Genomic DNA, 27,441 nt, shown 5'->3' with positions numbered 1-27,441 from the left:
AAACTAACCTTAAAGTATCCTAAATAAAAATTTTAATTATTTTTTTATAAATTATTTTTAATATATTTTAAAAAAATAAGTCTGGTAGTTAAGTCAGATCCAAGAATTTTGGTCCCACAATTATGTTAAACCCAAATAATCTTTGATCTAATAATTATACCTTGATCTAATATATGCCAACAATTTTTAAAATAAAAAATAGAAAAAACAATCTCTTTGTGCTTATCTAAACATCTATAATGCAGCCTATAATATAAATATAATATGATTAATAGTGTTTTTAAAATAAAAATTAGAAAAGACAAGATCTTTAACATGGTATATGGTAAAAACATTTTATATCTATACTTATGCATGCAGTACATTGTTTTTTAACGTATTTTAAAGGATAGCATAATAATGCGAGGTTGGCTGTCATTGGTTTTTGTCTTTCATTCTCATCATCATATACTTATTTCCTGCCTCTATTTTTCTCGCCATTTCCCCTCCTGCCAAAAAGGCCAAAGGGAGAGGGTTATTTATTGCAATGCTCGTTGATGATATTAGTTCATATACATACGGAATGTTTAATGGTTGCTGTTTCTAGGTGATATTGTGTTGAGTTGAGTAGCTAGTAGTTAGAGACCGACTGAGTTGAGTAAAACAATAATAAAAAAAAAAGAGAACAGAAGTGAAGATCAGTTTTCCTCTCTTTCTTTCGTTTGTAAGTATACATGATAACTTCTTTTCTTTCTGTTTTTTTTTCCCCTTTCTTCCTTTCCTTTGAATGTATGATTATGACAACTTCTCTGGTGATGTGCTGTGCTGTGCTCTGTGTGTACAGAGGGATATGAGAGAAAGAAAAATGGACTTGGATAACAGGGCCACTCATGGGCTGCATACTGTTAAAGAAGAAGATGTGGAGGGAGACATTGAAAACGATGCCAAAGGAATACTAAATTCGGACAACGGTGCTCACAGCACTGAACCCCTCTTGGTGAAAAGGAGGAATACAACATCCCAGATTGCCATTGTTGGTGCCAACATTTCTCCTATTGAAAGCCTTGACTACGAGTAAGTGAGATGTGTTTTTTGTTCCCCCTTTTCTGTTTGCTTCAGTGAATAACTTCTACAATGCCAATTCCCGAGAGAATCAGATTTGCCTTTTGTAATCATAAACTCACAACATATTCTTTATTTACTGTCTTTTTTTCCTTTTACAGAATCTGGTTATTTAATCACTGATTAGATTAGAAAAGAACCTGAGAGCTTATGGAATCATAGACATTCATACATCTCATAAAATCACAAAATATGAACATAAAATTTATGGTGCTCATAGAAGAGAGATAGATATAAGAAGGAAAAAAAGAGAGAGAGAATAAAGAAAGTACTTTTAAATAATCTTATTATTTCTTACAAGTTTCGGATTTGATTTTCATTTTCATCATTAATTTCTAGTGAATACACGAAGTAACTAATTAATGTTTGGTACACATATGATTCTTTATCAGCTTGGCTTCTTGATAGAAGATAAAAATGCTAACGTCTGTCTTTTTTATTTGTCGTCCTACAGGATTGCTGAAAATGAATTATTTAAACAAGATCGGAGATCAAGAAAGAAAGTTCAGATATTTCAGTATATTTTACTGAAGTGGACATTTGCACTTCTTATTGGCCTTTTCACAGGACTTGTTGGCTTTTTTAATAATATCGCAGTTGAGAACATATCTGGTTTCAAGCTGTTGCTGACTAATAAGCTCATGAGAAAGCAACAGTAAGCTCAGCCTATCACAACCTCACTGTATTGGAATTTTGGTCTACAAGTAGCCTGGACTTAATTTCTTTGTACACCCTTTTTTTTTTCAAATTTTGTTTTCAGTACTTAAGGTATAATGACTTTTGAACCAATGGCAATGCGTTTGAGATCCTGAATTAAGTTTGTTTGCCAATCTATACGATAACTATGACATGGTAATGCCTCTAGTGCAGATATTACGAGGCTTTTGCAGCATTTGCTGGTTGCAACATGGTGTTGGCGGCTGCTGCTGCAGCTCTATGCTCTTTCATTGCTCCAGCAGCAGCAGGTTCTGGTATTCCTGAAGTGAAAGCCTATCTTAATGGCATTGATGGTCATTCTGTACTGGCTCCTGGTACCCTATTTGTAAAGGTCAGTGAATTACAGTGTCTAGACGTGCTTTCTGCTCATACATAATATCAACCTCTCTGAAAGACAGAATAATTCAAAGTGTTCGCTAGTCCTTTATCTAGGCATCTGCAAAAGATACTTGCATGCACGTGTAATTTTAGTCCAAAAGGATTGTGCGAGGTCTTAGATGCTGCGCCAAACTTCAGTGCTATAACGCGAAAGATGTCACTAACCTTCTAATTTTTCAGAGCTTCTATTTGAAGATTTTGGTCTAGACCCTCAGAGAACATGAAGCTTTTGTCCACCTAGGTTAATGAAATCTAGTGAACTTGCTTTCCTCAATGTTTGTGAATTTGATCTGTTCAGTGTTTCCTGGTATTGCTTTGTTCTTTTCTCTCGTATTTTGTCTGTTTTTAGAATATGATATGCATTCATACTATTTTTGCAATTCAGAATCTGACTTTACGTTTCTGAAATTATTACCTTTCTCTGAAATGATATTTCTGTGGTGTTTACAATTCTGAATGTGGCAGATTCTTGGTTCTATTCTCGGTGTTTCTGCTGGATTTGTTGTGGGTAAAGAAGGGCCTATGGTTCACACTGGTGCATGCATAGCCTCTTTATTAGGGCAGGGGGGTTCTCGCAAATACCATTTGACTTGGACATGGCTCAGATATTTCAAAAATGATCTTCAGAGACGAGATTTGATCACTTGCGGAGCTGCTGCTGGTGTGGCAGCTGCTTTTCGTGCTCCAGTTGGAGGCGTTCTTTTCGCTCTTGAAGAAGCAGCTTCATGGCACGTAACTCTTCCATCTCTGCGTGTTGCTGTCTTATTCATAGCTTATTTATTTAACGCACATAAGAATCTTAGTTTATTTGTTTAATATGCGTGTTCGTGCAATTGTTATCTATGCACAACTGATGAAGATCAGCATCTTGTTTTTTCTTGTTTTGACATGCTTCAGGTGGCGGAGTGCTCTTCTTTGGAGAGCTTTTTTCACTACAGCAGTGGTTGCTATAGTTTTGAGAGCTTTTATGGAATTTTGCGGTACCGGGAAGTGTGGGATTTTTGGGAAAGGAGGTCTAGTAATGTATGATGTGAGTTCAGAAAAGGTGCAATATAGTGGCCCGGATGTTTTAGCTGTGATACTCTTAGGCATCATCGGGGGGATTTTTGGAAGCCTGTATAACTATCTTGTGGATAAGGTTCTCCGTACTTACAGCATCATTAACGAGTATGTCACTGTGCCATCCTATTTGATTACAACAGATTGCTTCCTTTTTTGATTGATAATCACTTGTTATCATGCTGCTGCAGAAAAGGTGCTGCATTTAAAATCTCACTTGTCATTGCCATCGCCCTGTTGACATCCTGTTGTTCTTACGGCCTGCCTTGGTTCGGGAGGTGCATCCCCTGCCCTACTCATATAACAGTGAGTTGTCCCAACACTGATGAATCTGGAAATTACAAAAGTTTTCAGTGCCCACCTGGTTATTACAATGACATTGCCTCCCTTTTTCTAAGCACTAATGATGATGCTATTCGCAACCTCTTTAGCGCCAGCACTAAAAAAGAATTTCGTATATCCACTCTCTTCCTCTTTTTCTCTGCTGTTTATTGTCTTGGCATTGTTACATATGGAATTGCTATCCCATCTGGACTTTTCATCCCTGTTATTTTAGCTGGAGCTTGCTATGGCCGTCTTGTTGGGAGACTATTTAGATCCATCTCTAACCTTGACACCGGTCTATTTGCCTTACTTGGAGCTGCATCCTTCCTTGGTGGTACCATGAGAATGACAGTTTCCCTTTGTGTAATACTGCTCGAACTCACTAATGATTTATTGTTGCTTCCCCTTGTGATGTTGGTTCTCCTTATCTCAAAAACTGTGGCTGATAACTTCAACAAGGGTGTCTATGACCAAATTGTGAAATTGAAAGGATTGCCTTACATGGAGGCCCACGCAGAACCTCATATGAGGCATTTGGTTGCACGTGATGTTGTCTCTGGTCCACTGGTAACTTTTCTTGGTATTGAAAAGGTGGGCAATATACTGCATTCTTTGAGGACAACTGGACATAATGGGTTCCCAGTGATTGATGAACCACCTTTCTCAGATGCACCAGAACTGTGCGGCCTTGTCTTGAGGTCACATTTGCTTGTTTTGCTTAAAGGCAAGAATTTTTCAAGGGAAAGGATACCTGCTGGTCAAGAGATCTTGCGTAGATTTGCAGTATTTGATTTTGCTAAAGCTGGATCTGGGAAGGGTGTCAAGTTAGAGGATCTGGATATTGAAGAGGAAGAGATGGAGATTGATATGTGCAGCAGATCCTTCACCATGCAACCATGACATGCACGCAGTCCACCTTCGCCAGGCAACCATGACATGCACGCAGTCCACCTTCGCCAGGCACGTCTGCACCACGTTTGTGAATCATGGCTGACATGTCACAGTAGTTAGTGTTTAAATGATGCAAATAATTAGTGGGGTTAGTGCCCTGCTTTTCGTTGTATGCAGAATGTGTGTGGGAATCATGCACCGATTAATTCTGCCATTAATTCCATTTCGTTGTAACAGTTATTTTTATTCATTCGTTGGTTGGCTATAAAAAGTCAACTGAAGTGTAATAGAGGATATGAATTAATTATGCAAAACTCTCTTCTCTGTTTCTCATTCTGTCAATTCTCCTTCTTTTCATAAATTACACATATCAATTGGTATCAGAGCCTCTCATTTCCATGGAGACTAGGAACAAAAGCAATACTGAGTTTCGCAATGAGGTCACTGAAGCATTGGCTCAGCATGCATCTCAATTTGATCTCCTCAAAACCCAACATGAGTCTCGTTTCGATCTCCTGAACAACAACATGAATCAAGTTACCACCTCCCTCCAAAACCTCCAAAACACAATCAGTGAATTACAGGCGTTGTCATTACGTCAGAGTTCCAATCAACCAACCATTATGCAAGATGTCCATTCTTTCACCAAGGGCGAAAATTCCCAAAAGGGTCGACAACTAGCTTCTGCTTGTTCCTTTCCAAGTGCTGGTTTTGATAGGAGTCATCAACAGCTCAAACTCTCGTTTCCAAAATTCTGTGGTGATGAACCCACAGGATGGGTTTATAAGGCAGAGCAATTCTTCGAGTTTCAGAACATTGCGAATGAGCAAAGAGTGCAACTCGCTTCTTTCCACCTGGACGGATTAGCTTTGCAGTGGCACCGTTGGCTGACTAAGTACATGGGGACACTCACCTGGCCTGAATTTACAGCAGCACTCCTCCAACGTTTTGGTCCAACTGAGTATGAGGATCCCTCTGAAGCTTTAACTCGTTGCAAACAAGTCACAACAGTAGCAGCGTACCAGGAAGCTTTCGAAGGGCTATCACATCGTGTGGATGGGTTACCAGAACCATTCTTGGTTGGATGTTTCATTGCAGGACTTCGGGATGATATTCGTCTGGATGTCAAAATTAAACAGCCGAAGACTCTAGGAGACACCATTGGAGTTGCTCGCCTGGTGGAGGAACGTAATCTCCTGCAAAGGAAAGGTAATACATTTGCTCGATCTCCTGTCATTTCTCGTCCTCTGTCTAACACCAACAGTGGTGTCTTGGGACCACCACCAGCATCCAAACCTATCAACAACTCTGCTCCATCCTCATTTAGAAGGATAACCAATCAGGAAGCTCGTGAAAGACGTGAGAAGGGTCTTTGTTTTTATTGTGATGAAAAATTCATACCAGGGCATCGTTGTCAAAGGCCACAGCTGTTTATGATTGAAGATTCTACACCAGCAGACACCGATATCAGTGAGGATTGCACCGTTGACATTGCCACTGTGGAATCTTTTCCAGAGATATCTTTTCATGCCATTGCTGGAACTGAGCATCCACAGACCATTCGCGTAATAGGGAAATTGAAGAACAAAGATGTCACAGTGTTGATCGATGGAGGAAGTACACATAATTTCATCGACCAATCCATTGTCTCTCAATTTGGGCTGCAAGAAATTCGAGATAAGACGTTTCAGGTGATGGTGGCCAATCGTGAGAAGATTGTTTGTGGCGGACGTTGTCTTGCTCTCTCCCTACTCATCCAAGGTCATGTGGTCATTGCTGATTTTTATGTCTTACCTGTTGCTGCTTGTCATGTGGTTTTAGGCGTACAATGGCTTGCGACTCTTGGTCCAATAGAAACAGATTATCGAAATCTCACGATGAGTTTCACAGATGGGGGTATCAAACGCATGTTTCAGGGAATTGGTCGTGCAGGGCTGGAGGCCTTATCCAATAAGGACTTTTTTAACTTGCAACAAACTGGGTTGTTTCTCCAGATTACTATGACTGAGCATGTGGACTCCACTACCACTTATTCCAGTGATCTCGTAGCCATTCTTGACAAATTTTCGCATGTTTTTGACACTCCAACAACTTTGCCACCACATCGTTCACATGACCACCGTATTCTACTTCAACCCAACAGCGAACCTGTTAGTGTTCGTCCATACAGGTACCCATACTATCAAAAAACTGAGATTGAAAAAATGGTTAAAGAACTTCTTGAATCCGGTTTAGTTCGTCCAAGCAACAGTCCTTTTTCTTCTCCTGTCTTGTTGGTAAAGAAGGCAGATGGAACGTGGCGATTCTGTATCGATTTTCGGGCACTCAATCACATTACAGTGAAGGATAAATACCCTATTCCAATTGTTGATGAGCTCTTGGATGAGCTGCATGGTGCCAGGTTTTTTACAAAACTGGATTTACGTTCAGGGTACCACCAAATTCGGGTTCAGGAGTCAGACATCCAGAAAACAGCTTTCCGCACACATGAAGGACACTATGAATTTGTGGTAATGCCGTTCGGTCTTACGAATGCCCCAGCGACTTTCCAAAGCCTCATGAACGATCTGTTCAGGCCATATCTTCGCAAGTATATTATTGTGTTCTTCGATGATATTTTGATTTACTCTAAAAATTGGGATGAACATGTTTCACATATCATTAGTGTTCTAACCATTTTGTCCAGTAACAGTTTGTATGTCAAGAAATCAAAATGTCAGTTTGGCGTATCACAGGTGAATTATTTGGGCCATGTCATATCAGAGAAAGGAGTCGAGGTTGATCCTTCCAAGATTCAGGCAGTGGTTGATTGGCCTGAGCCTACAACAGTGAAGGGTGTGCGTGGCTTCTTGGGGTTGGCAGGATATTATAGAAAATTTATCAGTGGCTTTGGCAATATTGCAGCACCATTGACTCATTGTTTAGGCAAGGAAGGATTTCGTTGGGGAATAAATGAGTCCACCGCCTTCAACAAACTTAAACAGGCCTTGACTTCACCTCCTGTTCTGCGTTTGCCTGATTTTTCTCAGCGTTTCTTCATTGAATGTGATGCTTGCGGTACTGGAATAGGTGCTATTCTTATTCAACAAAGTCAGCCTATTGCATTTTTTAGTGAGGCATTGAAGGGTTCATCGTTGGCACTCTCCACTTATGAAAAAGAAATGTTGGCCATTGTCAAAGCCATCCGAAAGTGGCGACCTTATCTTCTGGGGCGACCCTTCACTGTTAGGACTGATCACAAGAGTCTCAAGTTTCTTTTGGAACAACGCATCACAACTCCTGCACAAACTCGTTGGCTTCCAAAACTCCTCGGTTATGATTATGTGGTGGAATACAAAAAGGGGCCTGAAAACAAAGGTGCTGATGCTCTGTCCAGGAAAGTCGAGATCAACTTTATGGCAGTTTCCTTGCCTCAGTCCGATTGGTGGATGCGTCTGCAACAAGAGGTTCAACAAGACCCTTTCTACACTGATTTATTCAAGCTGAATTCTGGTCAGCAACGACAACTGTATACTTGTAAAGATGGTGTGTGGTTCAAAGGTGGCAAGGTATATTTGAATCCCTCTTCTCCATTAATTCCTTTAGTTTTGGCAGAGCATCACTCTTCTCCTATTGGCGGTCATTTTGGTTACCACAAAACTTTAGCAAGGATCCGAGGTACCTTCTTTTGGCCAAAACTTCGACAACATGTCAAAGATTTTATCCAACGCTGTGATACCTGTCAACGTTGCAAGACAGATTGTTTGAGTCCGCCTGGGTTGCTGCAGCCCTTGTCTATTCCAACAAAAATATGGGCTGAGGTATCTATGGATTTTGTGGAAGGATTGCCTCCTTCGTTGGGCAACACAGTGATCATGGTTGTGGTGGATCGTTTGAGCAAATATGCCCATTTTGTAGCTTTGAAGCATCCATTCACGGCCATTACTGTGGCCAAATCTTTCATTGCTAATGTTGTCAAGCTGCATGGCATTCCTGTGTCTATTGTCAGCGATCGTGACAAAGTATTTTTGAGTTCTTTTTGGCAAACTCTGTTTCATCTGCAGGGTACTCAGCTCAATATGAGCTCCAGTTATCATCCTCAATCGGATGGACAAACTGAGGTAGTCAATCGGACACTGGAGCAGTATTTAAGATGTTTTACGGGTGATCAACCACATAAGTGGGTGGATTGGTTGCCTTGGGCAGAATTCAGTTATAATACTGCCATTCACTCTTCCACGAAGATTTCACCATTTGAAGCAGTTTATGGCATTTCACCACCAACCGTGCTTTCCTATGTGCCAGGAACTACTCGTGTCCAAGCTGTGGATGAGTTTCTACGTGATAGAGATTCAGTCCTTCAGGAATTACGCCATCAACTAGTCCTTGCGAGAGATCGTATGAAAACTCAAGCTGACAAACATCGCCGTGAGGTTCATTTTTCTGTGGGCGATCTTGTTTATCTGAAGTTACAACCATATCGGCAAACATCAGTTGCTTTTCGCAAGTCAATCAAACTGGCACCACGTTACTTTGGCCCTTATCCAGTGTTAGCTAAGGTGGGGGAAGTTGCCTATAAGCTTGCCTTACCTGCTGGATCTAACATTCATGATGTTTTTCATGTGAGTCGCCTACGTAAATGTTTGAGTTCTGTGGTTCCAGTCTCTCCGGAGCTTCCACCAGTATCAGTGACTTCAACCATTCTGCCACAGCCTGAGTTGGTCTTGGATCATCGTGTCATATGCAAGGGTCAGTATCGACCTAAAAAGGAGGTTCTTATCAAATGGAAAGGTGCCGCTGTGGAAGATGCTACGTGGGAAAATTTGTGGCGTTTTATGAAGACTTATCCTGATTTTATCCTTGCGGACAAGGATACTGTGAGGGTAGGGGAATGATATGTGCAGCAGATCCTTCACCATGCAACCATGACATGCACGCAGTCCACCTTCGCCAGGCAACCATGACATGCACGCAGTCCACCTTCGCCAGGCACGTCTGCACCACGTTTGTGAATCATGGCTGACATGTCACAGTAGTTAGTGTTTAAATGATGCAAATAATTAGTGGGGTTAGTGCCCTGCTTTTCGTTGTATGCAGAATGTGTGTGGGAATCATGCACCGATTAATTCTGCCATTAATTCCATTTCGTTGTAACAGTTATTTTTATTCATTCGTTGGTTGGCTATAAAAAGTCAACTGAAGTGTAATAGAGGATATGAATTAATTATGCAAAACTCTCTTCTCTGTTTCTCATTCTGTCAATTCTCCTTCTTTTCATAAATTACACATATCAGAGATGTATGTAGATCTTCATCCAATTAGCAATGCATCCCCGCACACCGTGGTTGAGACAATGTCACTTGCCAAAGCTGCAATTCTCTTTCGAAAAATTGGTCTCAGGCACATGTGTGTAGTGCCACTAAGTCAAGGGGTAAGACGCACAATCTTTCTCAATAGCCTTCTTCTTTGTCTGATGTGTAGTGTTTGGGCAGCAATTGTTTTCTTTAAAAGGCAAAAGGCATCGTAAAAGCTTCTGCGTATCAAATATCTGTAAGAAGTTGGCTAATGAGTTTGTGTTTTTTCTTATTAACTTGTTGCAGAGACCTCCAATTGTTGGGATTTTGACTCGACATGACTTCATGCCAGAGCATATCTTGGGACTCTACCCTCATATCAAGCCTCACAAGTAGACCAAGCAATCAAACTCTGTGTTTGGTGAGCAGTGGCTGTGTAATTATGCTTCAGTAGGGGTTCTTTGTTTGCAGATGACTGAGTTGTTCGTTGGTCTTTCAACAAGTGAGATCTTCCATTAGAGTTGAAGGGGAAGCCTCTTCCTTAAACATGTAAACAAATTCATCACCGCAGTGAATTCGAGGTCATTTTACAATCCGCAATGTACGTAGATGTTTATTCTTAAAACTCCGTGAAACCATCTCATAATCGGGATGGACACCTTGAAGCTCCATGAAAGATAAATGATCTCCTAGCGCCACACAATAAATAGGAATATTCACGTCCATGCAACAGCCATATACCTCCAAGTGCTTGATGCTTTGTTTTTACCGTCCCTTTTCGTTTTAATTTTCAATGGTATTGTTTATACAGTTTTTTTACAAGATCCTTTGTCATGTTTTTCTTGTTCCCTAATTTGATCTTATACGTTGTTGCATATTTATGAAAATATGGTGTCAGAACTCAGAAGTGATGAGATCCTTTGTCATGTTTTTCTTTTTCCCTAATTAAGTATAGGATGCATGACACACAACTCTACTAATAATATTCTTGTGAAGAACAGTATTATCAATTCTAATGTTGTGGCTTCAGAATATGTCGATCCTCCTTGATCTTGAGAATGTGGGGATGGTTCTGTCTGTAACTACTGATATAAGGACTAAAACAAAGGGAGATACTTTTATAGCAAGGATTGAACAAATATTTTCCAGATGATAGCTCAAAGATCACGCAAAACAACAGCCAGAATTATGAAAGAAGAGAGAGAGGACTAATTGTTAGGTTTGTTGCAACAACCATCCTTTTGAAGAGGATGGCTGCTATTATCAAAGAAAGAAGTATGACAACTTGTGAGAAAATCAAGGAGGGTTGCTAGTGCAGCAATCGAAAATCACAACTATTGACAAAAAATGACTATCATTATTGACAAAAGAGTAGGAGGAGTTACCATTACAACTATAAATAAAGGCATCATTTAGAGAGTAAAATGAGAGGAGAACAAGAGAGAAAAATGAGTGGCTGCGGCCTTGTGCAATAGTGTGTGTGAGAGCAATGTGAGTTAATTTGAGTGGATGTGATCTTCCTCCTTCATCTATATGTGTTGTAATCTTTCTCTATCTTCAATAATATGGACTTTTCATGTTGATACAGGTGATTTGCTAAACCACGTTAAACATTGCGTCAGCGTGCTCAACCTCCAACAGATAATGATCATAAACACCACCGATCCTAAACCTTTACACTAATGTTAGGAGTTAGTTAGGCAATAACATTGTTCCTAATCTTCCTAATATCTCCAGGAATTCGTCCTCAAGGAGTACACAAGCACAGGTGAACAACCCAAGATTTCACATTCATCATTTTTAATAAGAATCACCTTGTAATAATCAGTAATAGGACCCAATCCAATCCAATACCAAGCCATAAATCTCTATCCAAATATCACATATCATCATGATTGGGCATAATACTTTTCAATGGAGGTAGAGGTTTCAAGTTGCCAATTGTAGGGTTCCATAAAGCACTCTCACAACCACGAAAAGGAAATTTATTTAAAAAAAAAATTCCATAACAAAGACCACAAATATTCATTGGCATGCCAAAAACAGTGTCATGGTATAAAAGTCCAACAGTTTTATCTACGAATAACTCTTCTCGTACTAGATGCTTATTGGGAGGTGGATGATCCATATCATGGACATGACAAACCAAATGTCATTGTTGCTATAGTAATTTTTTAGATGCATGGAGATAAATTTGGGACTTGAAATAATAGGGGTATTGATAGACATTATTTATTAGCTTGGTCTTCAGGCTCAACTCTTTTGGGTTTGACACTTTACCATGCCTAACCCTACTGGTCTGATCTTTCACGGGCCCTAACCCTCTATAGACCCCACTCTTTGTAGGTGTGATCCTTCATAGGCTCAATGTGTTGTCAGCTTCAATCTTGGGCATTGTTTGGGTCTAGACTTATGGCCTAGACCATGAGATTTTTTACTAAGCCCAGGCTCCGTGCTAGGCGCCCCTTACTTGGCTCCCCACGCCAATCTCTCTACATTATGCCTGGTGCTTACCTCTTGTGCTAGGTATGTTTTTTTCACTAACTTAATCATTTTAGCCTAAATCCTACTTTCCCTACACTTTTAGATGCGCAAAAGTCTGTCATGGTGTGCTGTGTTCTATCTCTCTCTCTCTCTCTTATCATATTAGGTAGTCCAAAGCTCTAGCATATTTGAGACTCGATTACTATTAATCCTAGAAGTGCCTTACCAAACAATTATGTCTTGAATGGTCACTCATCGAGAAAGTTCTCCATTGACTTGGCAAGATGAGGTTCTTAAAGACTCTAAGCCCACACTCTATGCACCATCTTCTTTAGTTTTTAGGTTTCATCCTAAGACATTTTTTTATCGTGTGGCTTGCCTCTATGGGTCGTCTTAACACCATGGACAAACTACATGTTTTTTAGATCATTCTCTATTTGACATGTATCCTTTGTGGTTTGTAAGTTGAAACACATGGATATTTATTCTTTTAGTGTCTTTTCTCTGCTACAGTTTGGGGTGCTATCATGAGCATGACACTTATGGGTCGACTTTCTTTGACATGACATCAACTACTTTAGTGGACATACATACACTTAAAAAGAAAAAAAAAAAGGAATTAATGCATCTATTTGCTTGATTAGCCCTTTTAATCTTAGTTTACTTCATCTGATATGAGATTTGTTGTTTGTCTTCACAGTTTGCTTTTGTAATTTTGTAGTTTCTTTTTTAACTTTTACACTTCGTGGTAAGATGAACTAGAGTAACAAGCTTATATACTTCTTAGGGTAAGCCCCTTGTACCTTGTATAGTTTTTTTATCCTTTTAATACAATTACTTTTTATCCAAAAAAAAAATAAAAATATCTCTATCTCTTAACTAGATAATTTCATTGAAAAACAAGTTTGTATTTTAGATGTTTTGGCTAGATTGAGTAAAATATAGTTCTTGATTCAAGATTAATTTATAAGGATAAAATGATTTTCCAACTCTTTTACTTTAATAAAAAGAGAAAGATTCAAAGGCTATATAATATCTTCAGAACTACTTTGTAAAGAGTTTATGATTTTTCTATTCCTCATGTATTCACACACGAATTTGACTTTTTTTTTAAAAAAAATATAATTGTTATTTCTCTCTATAAATATTTCTTATTTCAGTATTTGAAAATCCTATAATTTATAATAGAGAATTTTTTACTAATTCTTGGCTTTTTAATTTTAATTGCAAAAACTAAATAATTAATTATTATATTCAATCATATAAATCTTATTCATAATCATATGAGATTTCGAGATCTCATGGGGTAATATGATTTGCAAACAATTTTGAATTGTCCTATAGTTTACGCACAGCTAAGACAAAATCTCTATCATCACCTCTTGTAAAATTAGATCATTAATAGAAAATTAGACAAAATCCCAAATAAACCTTCATGTTTAAAATCATCTTATGATTATTAATATAATTTTTTTTTTCATTTTCAGTTTTTTTCCTTTTTTCCTTCTTTTTTTTGTTTTTTTTTTTGTTTTTTTTTTTTTACGATTTGATAACCTTTTTAATAAATGCTAGCAAGAAAGCAGGTTCATGCAGAATCACGCGCATCCTAGAAACCATAGGATTGTAGATAACAAAGCGAAAATTGATTGGAAGAGACCTTTCTACCTAGTGGTTGGGTGACGCTGAATACAGATGGGGCATTTAAAGCCTCACTGGGTACTGCTATAGCTGGAGGTCTTGTCAGGGATGTTGCTGGGGGTTGGCTTAAGGCCTTTGCTTACCATCTTGATATATGTTCAGTGCTTTGTGCTGAGCTATGGGGCATTTTTTTTTTTTTTTTTAATTTATGTGATGTTCAGGCTAATTTACGAGCATCATGACTAATCCAATGATTCACTGAACATCCTGCAAATCCAATGAGTATATAATGCACCGGGGATGATAGACATGCACAATAAAATTTAAACTCTGGTACAGAAAAAGATAACAAACCTTTCCACCGCTAGGTCAAGACCTCGATTGCTAGCTATGGGGTATTTTAAAAGGTATAGATATGGCTTGGTGGGTGGATTATAGAAAACATCATCGTGGAAGTTGATTCTAAGTTTGCAGTGTGGACCTATTGCTTCAACATGATTCTTCTCATGGTAGCTATTACTGAGCTTCTGCAACGTCAATGGCACGTCCGGCTTAGATTGTGTCGTTGTCTGTCGCGGGAACATATGATGGAGGGTGATCTGAGTAAAAATCCAACCTTTACTATTACTTACCCCAGTAGGCAACAGCCTACAAACAATATAATAACGGGCTTCTGTTGTCAGTTTAATGGGCCACAAAGAGAATAGGCCCATGCCACAAGGAAATCTGAGACACAGTAGTGGAGAGTTAGGAGCAAGTAAACGCAATGAGTTATGGAGGGAAGAGATGGGTGAATTACACTGACACCTTTTGGTTTTGGAGGCAATAGAAGCCAATGTCCAAAACCAAAGCACACATCTTTTCGTTTCCCGCCCACTGTTTTTCCCTTTAAATCCACCATTACTTGTTACATTTTAGTTTTGTTGCTGTCATTAATCCAACAACCAAACCCCAAACCTAACCCAGGCCACCGCAAAGGACAAAGAACAAAGCAGAAGCAGGAGGGGTTTGTCGATAAGGGCAGGAAAGAAAGATGGGATCTTCATCAATATTGGATACAACAACAAATGACCCAGTTGATAATACTATTTCTTCTTCATCATCTGGTTATCATCCAACCTCAATCTACTTGATGTTTGTTTGATGATTGGATTATGAATGGTTCGTTGGTTTTTCGCTTTTGTATTTTTATTTAAGATTTGTGAAGGACTATTAACATTATTCTATGTAGTCAAAGGCAAAGCATCCTACTTTCCTTCTTTCCATCACCCAAAACTTAGACCCATGATCCAATTCATCAACTTGGTTTTTTATTTTTTCATTTTTGCAAATTGGGGTTTGTTTGTCTGTTCGTTTGTTTGTTTCCGAGTTAAAACTTGTACTCAATATACAAATCTTTGGTGCTTAGGCAGGAAGCTGTACAGTTTCTGTTAGAAAACAAAACCTGTTAAGAAAAAATTGAGAATTTAGATTTCTTTCGTGTATGAAGAGTATTATGGTGCACTATCTTGATTGTATCTGAGTCCTAGTCTCATTTTCCTAGCGTACTTTATGCATGTAGTTTGAGATTTGTGTAAGCGTTATTATACTTCTTGATTTAATGGCTGTGTGACCTTGTTATTTAAATTGTCATAATAGAAGTTTCAGGGCATGTTTCGTAGTGCACTCAAGTAAGATTGGAAATATGAAATCCATTAATAATTAGCTTTCTTGATTTGATGGGTTTGTAACCCTGTTATTTGCCGCGTTTGTATTAAAAATTCAAGAACACGTTTGATATTTGAGTCAAGTATGTTTGGAAATGTGAGAAGCATCAATTATTAGCTTTCTTGATTTGTTACTTGCCACTAATTTATTAGAAGATTTAGAACACGTTTCATATGTCAGTCAGGCATGTTTGGAAATGCGACAAGCATCAATTATTAGCTTTCTCAATTTGTTATTTGCCACTATTTTATTAGAAGAGTCATGCATGTTTGGAAATGCGAGAAGCATCAATTATTAGCTTTCTCAATTTGTTATTTGCCACTAATTTATTAGAAGGTTTAGAACACGTTTGATATTGCGGTCAAGTATGTTAGGAAATGTGAGAAGCATCAATTATTAGCTTTCTCAATTTGTTATTTGCCACTATTGTATTAGAACACGTTTGATATTTCGGTCAATTATGTTTGTAAATGTGAGACTCATCAAATACCAGTTTTCTTGATTTGTCGTTTGCCACTGTTGTATTAAAAATTCTAAAACAAGTTTGATGTTTGGGTCAAGAATGTTTGGAAATGTGAGAAGCATCAACTATCAGCTTTCTCAATTTGTTATTTGCCACTATTTTATTAGAAGATTTATAACATGTTTGATATGTCAGTCAAGTATATTTGGAAATGTGAGAAGCATCAATTATCAGCTTTCTTGATTTGTTATTTGTCATTATTTTATTAGAAAATTTTGAACATGTTTGATATTTCAGTCAAGTATGTTTGGAAATGTGAGAAGCATCAATTATTAGCTTTCTCAATTTGGTAATTGCCAATATTGTATTAGAACATGTTTGATATCTCCATCAAGTATGTTTGTAAATGTGAGAAGCATCAAAAACCAGCTTTCTCAATTTGTTATTTGCCACTGTTTTATTAGAACATGTTTGATTTTTGGGTCTAGTATGTTTAGAAATGCGTGAAGCATCAATTATTAGCTCTCTCGGTTTGGTTGGTTTGTAACCCTTTATTTGCCACTGTTGCAATAAAAAGTTTTAGGGCACATTTGATATTCGATCAAACATGATTGAAAATGCGAAAAGCATTACTTATTAGCCCTCTTGATTTGGCGCGTCTGCAATCTGGTTCATAAATTCTCTAATAAAATAGAGAATCTTGAGAGTGTTTTGTATACCTTAAATTCAATTATTAGCTTTCTCAATTTGTTACATAAATGTGAACAGCAATTTGGTATTTTGAAATGCAAAACGCACCGCATCAATTTGAGAAAGCTAGAGAGAGAGAGAGTGATATAACGGTTTTTTTTTTCCACTAGAAAACTCACTTTGTACGAGGGAGTACTGCATGAACTAATATGGTTGATTGATAGCACACTACAAAATGACTTTTTTTGTTACATTCAAATTCTAATGCATTTTGCTTCATGACTGACGTTAAACAATCCAAGTATTAGCCTTTTTGCTTCATCACTAAACTTTTGAATTTTGCAGTAGGTATGAGGAAGAACAAAAAAGGGAAACAAAAATCTTCAGTGTCTAATGTAAAGAAAGAAGTGCCAGAAAAAAACACAAAAGGGAAGAAGAGAAATTCCCTTGATACCAACAAGGAAGAGCCTACTGGTGGCGATGGTTCACTGAAAAGGCCTAAGAGAGCTGCTGCATGCAAAGATTTCAAGGAGAAATCTGTACGATTGCATGAAGAGAAGTCTTGTGTTGTTGAATCAAAGAAAGAACAAGTTGTCGATGAAGAAATTCTAGCTGTTCGTTTGACTCAAGGGCAAGAAGAGGGTCGCCCAAACAGGAGATTGATTGATTTTGTTGTGCATGATGAAAATGGCAACCCACAGCCCTTGGAGATGGTTGAAGTTGATGATATGTTTATCTCTGGCATTATAATGCCTCACGAGGAAAGCCTTGACAAGGAAAAAGAAGTGCATGTTAGGTGTGATGGCTTTGGAAGGATAGAAGCATGGGATATCTCTGGTTATGAAGATGGATCCCCAGTCATTTGGCTGAGTACTGAAGTGGCAGACTATGACTGCATTAAGCCTGCTGGTGGCTACAAGAAGTTCTTTGATCATTTCTTCCAGAAGGCACTTGCTTGTGTCGAAGTCTACAAAAAACTCTCAAGATTCTCTGGAGGAAACCCTGAATTCACCCTTGATGAGTTGCTTGCCGGGGTTGTGCGAGCAATGAGTGGAAATAAGTGTTTCTCTGGTGCAGTATCCATCAAGAATTTCCTCATTTCTCAGGGTGAATTTATTTATCACCAAATAATTGGTTTGGATGAGACTTCCAAAAAGAATGATAAGAAATTTGCAGACTTGCCTGTTCTTGTAGCCTTGAGAGATGAAAGTCGCAATCATGGAAATGTTCTGATAGCAAAAGCAGCAAATTCTGGTGGGAACTTGGTGATTGGTCCAGAATCTGTGGATGGTGCTGTTGTGAATCAGTCTAACCAATCCATTACCACAGCTGAGGAAGACGAGGATGCAAAGTTAGCAAGATTATTGCAGGAAGAAGAGTATTGGCAGTCTAATATGAGGCAGAAGAAAAGTCGTGGTTCAGTTTCTGCATCCAACACAATCTACATCAAAATTAATGAAGATGAGATTGCAAATGACTACCCTCTCCCCGTGTTTTACAAACACTCTAATGAAGAAACCGATGAGTATATAGCTGTTGCAAGTGATGATGTAATTGACCACCCTGATGACCTCCCTAGAAGAATGCTTCATAACTGGTCACTTTATAACTCAGACTCAAGGTTGATTTCTTTGGAGCTTCTTCCAATGAAACCTTGTGAAGACATTGATGTCACCATCTTTGGATCAGGAAGTATGACTGAAGATGACGGAAGCGGATTCTGTCTTGATGATGGTCCTGATCAGTCTTCTTCAAGGGGTTTGGAGGCTCAGGATGACATGGGTTTGCCGATATTTTTGAGTGCGATAAAGGAGTGGATGATTGAGTTTGGATCATCAATGATTTTTATATCACTACGCACGGACATGGCCTGGTATTGTAATATCCTCATATTGTTATTAATCAAACACATAACACCAACAAACACTTGCACGCACGCGTGCACACACATATAGACAAATGCACGTGTGCTCCAATTATTGCTGTCTCTTGACCTTGCTTCTAATCATTTTAACTTAAGTCTAACAATCTGTTTGCCAATCAAATATGTCTTCTCATTGGAAATATGTTAAACTATTCAACTATAGGGATTGATTAAGTTTGTAGCAGGTTACTAACATATCAGGGAGAAACCAACGGTGTATGTTTTCCCTTTGGAAGTTATTTTGGGTTTTATCTCATGAAAGATTTCTGGTGCTGCAAGTTAGTAATTTTATTTTCTCGTGATCTTGATCAGTGTTTTTTTCTTTCTCAACATCTTCAGGTATAGACTTGGAAAGCCATCAAAACAATATGCTTCCTGGTATAAGCCAGTCCTAAAAACAGTAAAGCTTGCAAGAAGCATCATTACATTGTTGAAGGAGCAAAGTCGAGTATCACGACTTTCTTTTGCAGATGTAATCCGGAAAGTGTCTGAGTTCAAGAAGGATCATCATGCTTATATTTCTTCTGATCTAGCAGCTGTTGAGAGGTATGTGGTTGTGCATGGACAGATAATACTACAGCTTTTTGCTGAGTTTCCAGATCAGAAGATCAAGAAATGTGCTTTTGTGGTCGGTTTGACTCGTAAGATGGAGGAGAGGCACCATACTAAATGGGTAGTGAACAAAAAAGCAATTGTGCAAAAGTGTCATTCCAATTTGAATCCTCGGGCTGCAATGGATACTGTTGCTTCTGGAGCATCCAAGAGGAAGCTTATGCAGGCAACAACAACAAGACTGATCAACAGAATATGGGGGGAATTTTATTCAAACTATTCTCCAGAGGATTTGAAAGAGGGAAATGATTGTGATGTAAAAGAAGAAGATGAACTTGAGGAACAGGATGAAAATGAAGATGATGATAAAGAGGTGGTGGTAGAGAAAACACTAAAACCTTATTCAGTGTTTGAACATTGTAAATCCCATACTTCACAAAAAGAGGTAAGATGGGATGGGAATCCTGTAAGAAAAACATCTTCTGGAGAAGACATTTACAAGCAAGCCATTGTTTGTGGACAGGTCATTGTGGTCGGGGCTGCTGTCTTAGTGGAGGTTGATGAACCAGATGAACTTCCTGCCATTTATTTTGTGGAGTACATGTTTGAAACAAGAAATGGAAGTAAAATGTTTCATGGGAGAATGATGAAGTGGGGATCTGAGACAGTTCTTGGTAACACTGCCAATGATAGAGAGGTTTTCTTAACAAATGAATGCATGAATTATAAACTACAGGATGTTAAGCAAGCAATAATTCTGGAAGTTCGAAAAAGGCCTTGGGGACATCATCACAGGAAAGATAATGCCAATGCTGATAGAATTGATAGGGAAAAGGCAGAAGAGAGGAAAAAGAAAGGATTGCCACTAGAATATTACTGTAAAAGCTTGTACTGGCCAGAAAGGGGTGCTTTCTTCACTCTTCCATTTGATACTATGGGTCTTGGCTCTGGTGTCTGCCACTCTTGTAACTTAAAAATATCTGAAGAAGACAAGAATATTTCCAAAGTGAATTCTTCTCAAACAGGATTTTCATACAAGGGAATTGAGTACTCAGTCCATGATTTTGTCTATGTGAGCCCTCATCAATTTGCCGTGGAAAGTGGGGAGACTGAAACTTTTAAGGGTGGAAGGAATGTTGGATTGAAGCCTTATGCTGTGTGCCAGTTATTGGAAGTTGTTCCAATGGAAACAAAACAATCTGAAACAAGATCCACTGAGGTCAAAGTTCAAAGATTTTTCAGACCAGATGATATTTCACCTGAAAAGGCGTATTGTTCTGATATTCGTGAGGTAAAAGCTTTTTTAAAAACTTCTGTATAATTATGTTTTATCATCTTTGTGGATTCTGTAATCACTCTTTGACCATGTTGTTTGACATTTATAGTCTCATCCAAATTTATCCAACACATTCATGCCAAAGAACTCCAGAAACTGCTCTGACATAAGAAATGTGTTGGTTTTCTTAATTATTGGCAGAAAATTATCAATCTTGCAATTATAAGTTTCCTGAATATGGACTTTGCTTCTTCTTTGTAATTCATAATGAGTTTTTGTTGCTTAATTTCAGATATATTATAGTGAAGAAACACATCTTTTATCTGTTGAGGTGATTGAAGGGAAATGTGAAGTCAGAAAGAAACTTGATATTCCCACATGCAGTGCTCCTGCAATCTTTGATCATATCTTCTTCTGCGAGCACATGTATGATCCTTCCAATGGGTCCCTCAAGCAGGTGATTTGTCTTTTGTTCATTCCCATAATGTTATTGCTGACTGAGTCCTCGGCTTATGGAGAATTGTCAGTTTAGTTAATTTCTAAGGCCATCTAAGCCCTTCAGATTGTTTCTCTGGGCCATTATGAGGTTCACTATTCGACTTTGCTCCTGTGAGCTATAAGTAATCTTCCATTTTCACTGTGGACAGCTACCAGCTCATATCAAAACAAAGTTTTCAGCTGTGAGTAAAGATGGTGATGTTGCAAGTAGAAAGAGAAAGGGAAAGTCTAAAGAAGGAGAAAATGATACAGAAGATGACAAACAATTGGAAGCATCTCCAGAGTACTGTTTGGCCACTTTGGATATTTTTGCTGGTTGTGGTGGCTTGTCTGAGGGATTGCAGCAAGCTGGTAGTGCTCATCTCTTTATCCCTCACTTGGAGGAATAATTGATATTTATGCCTATTGTTGGATAAATTGACAACTGGCTATTTTCACCATTGCAGGTGTCTCAACAACCAAGTGGGCTATTGAATATGAAGAGCCTGCTGGGGAAGCATTTAAACTCAATCATGCAGAATCATTGATGTTTATTAATAATTGCAATGTGATCCTCAGGTAAGTGGTTGTTTTGTGATTGAAACTTTCTTTTGTTATCATTCATTTTTCTGGTGACTAATTATCTGATGTTAATTAAGGGCTGTGATGGAGAGGTGTGGAGATGCAGATGACTGTATTTCTACTTCTGAGGCTGCTAAATTGGCTTCATCACTTGATGCGAAGGTGATAGATGGTTTGCCATTGCCAGGGCAGGTGGATTTCATCAATGGAGGGCCTCCATGTCAGGTATTTATAGCCTTTCTTTGCACTAACCTAAGGCATCTAACATCTCTGGAATTTATGGACACTCGAAAAAGTAATGTGTCTTTGCAGGGCTTCTCTGGAATGAATAGGTTTAATCAGAGCACTTGGAGTAAAGTTCAATGTGAGATGATCTTAGCATTCTTATCCTTTGCTGATTACTTCCGCCCAAAGTATTTCCTCTTAGAGAATGTGAGGAACTTTGTATCTTTCAATAAAGGACAGACTTTCCGTTTAACTATTGCTTCTCTTCTTCAGATGGGTTATCAGGTAGATATTGCGATGCCATTGGAAATAACCATGGTCGTATAATTTCATTTTTGTATGCAGAATGCTAATTGTATGTAACCATGTCTACATGTGTATGATTGTGAATAGGTGAGATTTGGAATTTTGGAGGCCGGAGCATATGGAGTTTCTCAGTCACGCAAACGTGCCTTTATATGGGCAGCCTCCCCTGAGGAGATACTGCCAGAATGGCCAGAGCCAATGCATGTTTTTGCTGCCCCAGAGTTAAAAATAACATTATCTGAGAAGTCACAATATGCTGCTGTTAGGAGCACTGCTTATGGAGCCCCTTTCCGTGCAATAACTGTCAGAGATACAATTGGTGATCTCCCAGATGTGGCGAATGGTGCTTCTAAGACAAATTTGGAGGTATATTAGATGCAAAAATTTTCTTCTGGAACTTCTTACTCCTAAGTAATATGATCATGGGCATTAAAACCAAAGCTTTTGTTTTGCAGTATGGAAATGATCCTATCTCGTGGTTTCAAAAGAAAATTCGAGGCGACATGGTTGTCTTGACTGACCATATATCAAAAGAAATGAATGAGCTGAATCTTATTAGATGCAAGAATATCCCAAAGCGGCCAGGTGCTGATTGGCGTGATCTCCCAGATGAAAAGGTACAAACACATCTTATTGATACCTTGCAATGCGAGGTTGATATAAACCTAATGCATGATGAAAGTAGAGATGAGTGATTTTCGATAATGTCATGATATGCAGGTCAAATTGTCTACTGGGCAAATGGTTGATTTGATACCATGGTGCCTTCCAAACACAGCTAAACGACACAATCAGTGGAAGGGGCTATTTGGAAGATTGGATTGGGAAGGGAACTTCCCAACATCAATAACAGATCCCCAGCCAATGGGTAAGGTGGGGATGTGCTTTCACCCTGAGCAGGACAGGATTCTTACTGTTCGTGAATGTGCACGATCTCAAGTAAGTTCAGTTTCCCTGGACTGTTTGACCATTGTCCAAGTTTCTGACTTTATAAAATAAATTGATTCTGAAAGAAGTTTTAAAGAGAGACAGCACGTAGCCAGTGCTTGCAACAATCATCTACCTTGCATATTTCACCCTGGCTCCTGCGCTGCATGCAAAAGCTTGGTTTTGTTTTTTTATTTGTTTCCTTTTTTCTTATTTCTTTGACCCAGGGATTCCCAGATAACTATCAGTTTTTTGGTAACATTCAACACAAGCATCGGCAAATTGGAAATGCTGTTCCTCCTCCTCTAGCATATGCGTTGGGAAGGAAACTTAAGGAAGCACTGGATAGTAAGAGGCAGAAATAGTTGGAGGGTCCACAATTTGTTAGAAAGTAGAGTTTCATCAGGTGGAGAAAACACTTGGTCTTAATAAATTGCAATTTATATTGTGTTGTGGTGTCTCTCTTGGCCATTAAGCAGTTGCAACCAAGAAGATTGTGTAGGCAATTTTGTGTTTATTGATCCTGGCTGTTTAGCCATACAATATACAGTGAGTCCGTGAAAACGCGTTTGATTTTTTACAGAGCCAAATTTATTTTAATGCTTATAGACAATAAGGTATTTTCCCTTTTCAAATTATAGTATTTATTAATCATCAAGGAAATATTGACAAGATTTATTATATTTTCTTGCATGTCTCCTGAAATATCATTGGTTCTGTATGGAAATGAAAATTGAAAAATTGATTGTTAAACCAGTGGTGTACTTGGTTGGACTAGTTGTGTCTTCATGATATATGAGTTTCATGTTTTGTATTATTGTGTCTGCATGCATCCAGTTGATATTGGGCTGCTTATTGGGGAGATTTGGAACAAGCTCATGCACACATTGCAAGAATAGTAAGCTTGTGTCGGAATCTGACAATGATAAACTCATCTATTTGATCTCAGTACATGATAGAAAACGGAATCTAAGTTTACAAGGAGAGCCTAGTTCAATTGATCCTTTCATTCAAGGATAATAATTAAAGGGTAGTTGCGATATGAAGAAGCTAAAACGGCAGCCAAGAGTGGGAAGGTGATGAACATACATGAAAGAAATTATGGAAAAATAATTGAGTGGGATGAATAATCTAATAATTGGGAATTAAATTCCAGTTCGTATCCCTTTAGTTATCATTAATAGAGAGTTGGAGGAAGGATTTCGGATCATGTTTTCAAGTTTCTATATTTTCACATGTCAATGAAATACAAACACTCTTATTTAAGTAAATTTCTTATACATATTATGCAATTTATCCTCTTCTTCTCTTTATCAATGAGAATTCATTTATAAAATGAAATGCATTTGGCTATTGTACCGTAAAAACAGATGATAAAGTTGTTCCATAATTCATGGATCGAACTTGTTCAATAATTTAACATAAAATAACCAAATCCTGTTCAATGTTGCCTTTTCTATGCCTGTTTAGTTGCTATCCTGTTCTCTGCTGCACTTCACCCTTGTCAGAAAAGAGAACCAAGGGCGTGTTTTTTTTCCTTTTTCTCTTTAACGAGACAAAGATAATTACTAGTTAAGCTATTTAACAGTAAAATCCTTTCTTGCTTTCGAAGTAAACAAGCATGATATAAGCCCGTGGCAATGTGTAAATATATATATTGAGTTGATTGAAAATTTAATTTTATAGTTTTTATTAAAAAAATATTATAAATTGTTATAGTATTTCTTCACATGATTTCTTTTAAAATTATATTAATTAATTTTGTTATTTTTAATATTGAGCTGGTTGACAATTACAACTATAAATTTTCTCATGAAACATTATAGATTTTTACAGTATTTACATGTATAGTCTTTTTTTTTAATATATTTTTTAAAATTACCTTTGTTATTTTTATTTTTTTAATATGAAACTAATTAAAAATTTAGTTTTATAGTTAATTTTTTTAAAAAATCATGTATCCACAGTTGATTTTTTTTATAATTCTTTTCACAATTCTATAAAAACATATAAACATGTCACAAGTACGTAGCATCGCACGGTCATGGTATTTGGTATTTATTCAATCTGGGCCGGAGGGTCTGTGGAGATCAGAAATTTTCATGGTTATCCAGTTCGATGGTTCAGTGTCAGCAGAGCCTTACACGTGCAGGCTATTGTAGAGGTCAAACATGGCAGTTCATGCTCTCCTAATAATAGAAACATCGAGATAAATAAAAAGGTTGGATCAAGGTTGTTAAAATTATGATTCAACTCGTAAAATCGTACGTTTTTACGAGCTAATATATGCTTTACGTGCTAAATCGTACATAAAACTCGGAAATGAGTAAAATCGGGTCAAAATTGGGTAAAATCGTTAAAATCGGGTGAAATCGCGTAAAATCGCGATTTCACCACTGATTGAACGAGTTTGCCCGCAAGAAATTTTAATTCAATGTTTCTTCCATGTGTCGCCCTCCTATTGGCTCTAACAGATCGAAGGTAATTAAGAAACAATTAACACAATCTTAATTCAATCAGTTTGCTCAGCTGAATGAATTAAGATTGTCTCTGCTGCATGCACCGGAACGAAGACGATGACGATGGCGTAGTGGCTGGCTGTTCTCTTCTCCTTTGTCCAGTCTCTCCTTCCTCCTCCTGTTCATTCGTCTCCTCTCTGCTTTTGCCTGGTGCTGGAGCTTGACGACGAAGACAATGGCGGAGATGTGTTGATTGGCCAAAGCTAACTTCTCTCCTTCTCTGTTGCTGTCTCTGCTGCATGCTCCCTTTTTTTTTTTTTTTTTACTGTTGTTTGTACTTTTTCCCTTGTATTATTCTGGTTTTTTGTCTCTGTTTCCTTCCTGGTTTTGTTTCTTCTGTGTTCTGGGTTGTTCTTCCCCGTTCCTTCCCCTTGCTCCTCTGTTACGAAGACGATGACGATGGCGTAGTGGCTGGCTGTTCTCTTCTCTTTTGTCCAGTCTCTCCTTCCTCCTCCTGTTCGTTCGTCTCCTCTCTGCTTTTGCCTGGTGCTGGAGCTTGATGACGAAGACAATGGCGGAGATGTGTTGATTGGCCAAAGCTAACTTCTCTCCTTCTCTACTGTTGTCTCTGCTGCATGCTCCCTTTTTTTTTTTTTTTTACTGTTGTTTGTTCTTTTTCCCCTGTATTCTTCTGGTTTTTCGTCTATGTTTCCTCCCTAGTGTTGTTTCTTTTGTGTTCTGGGTTGTTCTTCCCTGTTCCTTCCCCTTACTCCTCTGTTACGAAGACGATGACGATGGCACAAGCGTAGGAGACGATGAACAATGCTTCCAAAACGACGCCGTTGTGTCCTTGGGCATGGTTGTTTTTCACTTTAGTCCCTAGACAATTTAAACTTAACAATTGGGACCCTAATCTGAAATAATTGATTTCTAATTGTGCCCTATTAAAATCACGATTTTACGATCCGAGTTTGTGGAAGGCTTTATGTGCCATGTTAAAATCGCGATTTTAACAACCTTGGGCTGGATTGTCCCTTCTTTTTTTTTTTTTTTTTCATGGAATAAATGGATGCCCGGCAAGACTTGCACACTAAAGCAAACTGGATAGTGCCAATTTTGATTTTATCTCCAGCGAAAATAAAAGGCCCCACACCTTTTAGAGTATTATTAATACTAGTCAACACAACTAAGATTTCGCTCTAGGACAAATTGTGTGGTCGTAATTGTATAGGATGAGATCTTAAAAATCTAGACTAATTAGTCTAATAATAAGTTTTCAGGTTGGATAATTTATTAATTAATTAGTTATAATAATTTTATTTATTTTTTCTAATCAAAGTGACTTGTAATTAATACCTGCAAAGGGTCTTTTTTAATAGAGATGGAAACTCTTTGATGTTTAAATAAATATCTTTTTTTTAAAAAAACAAAAATACAATAATATTCTAGAGAAAGATACTTTAAAAATATATTTGAAATAGAGAATAAAAATTATGAATATTTGTTTTGAAGGTCTCATGGTGTATTTATAGCCCACAAGTCTTGTCCTTTTATAAATATAAAGGTCTTTAGTATAATTACCCTGTTACCATTTAATAATGATAAATATCATTTACATCTGTATTAATGTTTGATGAGAATATGGTGGGTCCTTAAAGAACTTTTATACACCTAAAAAGTGTAATTTTACTATGATAGTATTTAATAAAGAATAAATATCTCTTACGTCTATACTAATGTTTGATGAGAATATGGTGGGTCTTTAGAGGACTTTTATACATCTAAAAAGTGTAGGGAGATTAGGATCCAAGATTCTAAATGTAGCTAAACCTATGAATGCTAAGTTATTCCTCGAGGGTAGACCTAAGGGAGGATGGCCATTCCTTTAGGTGTGCTAAGGGAGAATGATCATTCCTTTGGGCGTGCCTAAGGAAAGATGGTTGTTACGTTGAATTAGCTAACTACCAAGTCTAAGTGTCTTGGGTCTT

At 37.9% G+C, this 27,441-nt stretch overlaps 2 protein-coding genes across 6 annotated transcripts; both read left to right on the top strand.

Annotated features, from left to right (window-relative positions):
- Positions 1-448: 448 nt before the first annotated feature.
- Positions 449-10,650, top strand: LOC118039833 (chloride channel protein CLC-c). 2 transcript variants are annotated; one of them, XM_073407009.1, is made up of 9 exons: positions 449-703; positions 824-1,053; positions 1,556-1,756; positions 1,972-2,149; positions 2,662-2,924; positions 3,094-3,363; positions 3,447-4,442; positions 9,748-9,880; positions 10,050-10,650. In XM_073407009.1, exons 2-9 carry the CDS (start codon positions 830-832, stop codon positions 10,137-10,139), a joined length of 2,355 nt encoding a protein of 784 aa, XP_073263110.1. In that variant the 5' UTR covers positions 449-703; positions 824-829; the 3' UTR covers positions 10,140-10,650. The 2 variants fall into 2 exon arrangements, with proteins under 2 accessions (XP_073263110.1, XP_073263111.1); XM_073407010.1 differs by lacking the exons at positions 449-703; positions 824-1,053 and having other exon boundaries at positions 1,615-1,756; positions 1,967-2,149.
- A 3,975-nt stretch (positions 10,651-14,625) lies between these two features.
- Positions 14,626-23,677, top strand: LOC118039834 (DNA (cytosine-5)-methyltransferase 1). 4 transcript variants are annotated; one of them, XM_035046629.2, is made up of 12 exons: positions 14,626-14,971; positions 17,074-18,598; positions 18,989-20,492; positions 20,770-20,934; positions 21,125-21,326; positions 21,422-21,533; positions 21,614-21,761; positions 21,849-22,046; positions 22,155-22,433; positions 22,523-22,684; positions 22,788-23,006; positions 23,222-23,677. In XM_035046629.2, exons 1-12 carry the CDS (start codon positions 14,899-14,901, stop codon positions 23,357-23,359), a joined length of 4,725 nt encoding a protein of 1,574 aa, XP_034902520.1. In that variant the 5' UTR covers positions 14,626-14,898; the 3' UTR covers positions 23,360-23,677. The 4 variants fall into 4 exon arrangements, with proteins under 4 accessions (XP_034902520.1, XP_034902519.1, XP_034902522.1 ...); XM_035046628.2 differs by having other exon boundaries at positions 14,627-14,971; positions 17,071-18,598; XM_035046631.2 differs by having other exon boundaries at positions 14,627-15,026.
- The last annotated feature ends 3,764 nt before the right edge of the window (positions 23,678-27,441 follow it).

This window comes from Populus alba, chromosome 19, assembly GCF_005239225.2.
Source record: "Populus alba chromosome 19, ASM523922v2, whole genome shotgun sequence".
Taxonomy (NCBI): Eukaryota; Viridiplantae; Streptophyta; class Magnoliopsida; order Malpighiales; family Salicaceae; genus Populus; species Populus alba.
This window is presented reverse-complemented; position numbering and strand designations above follow the sequence as displayed.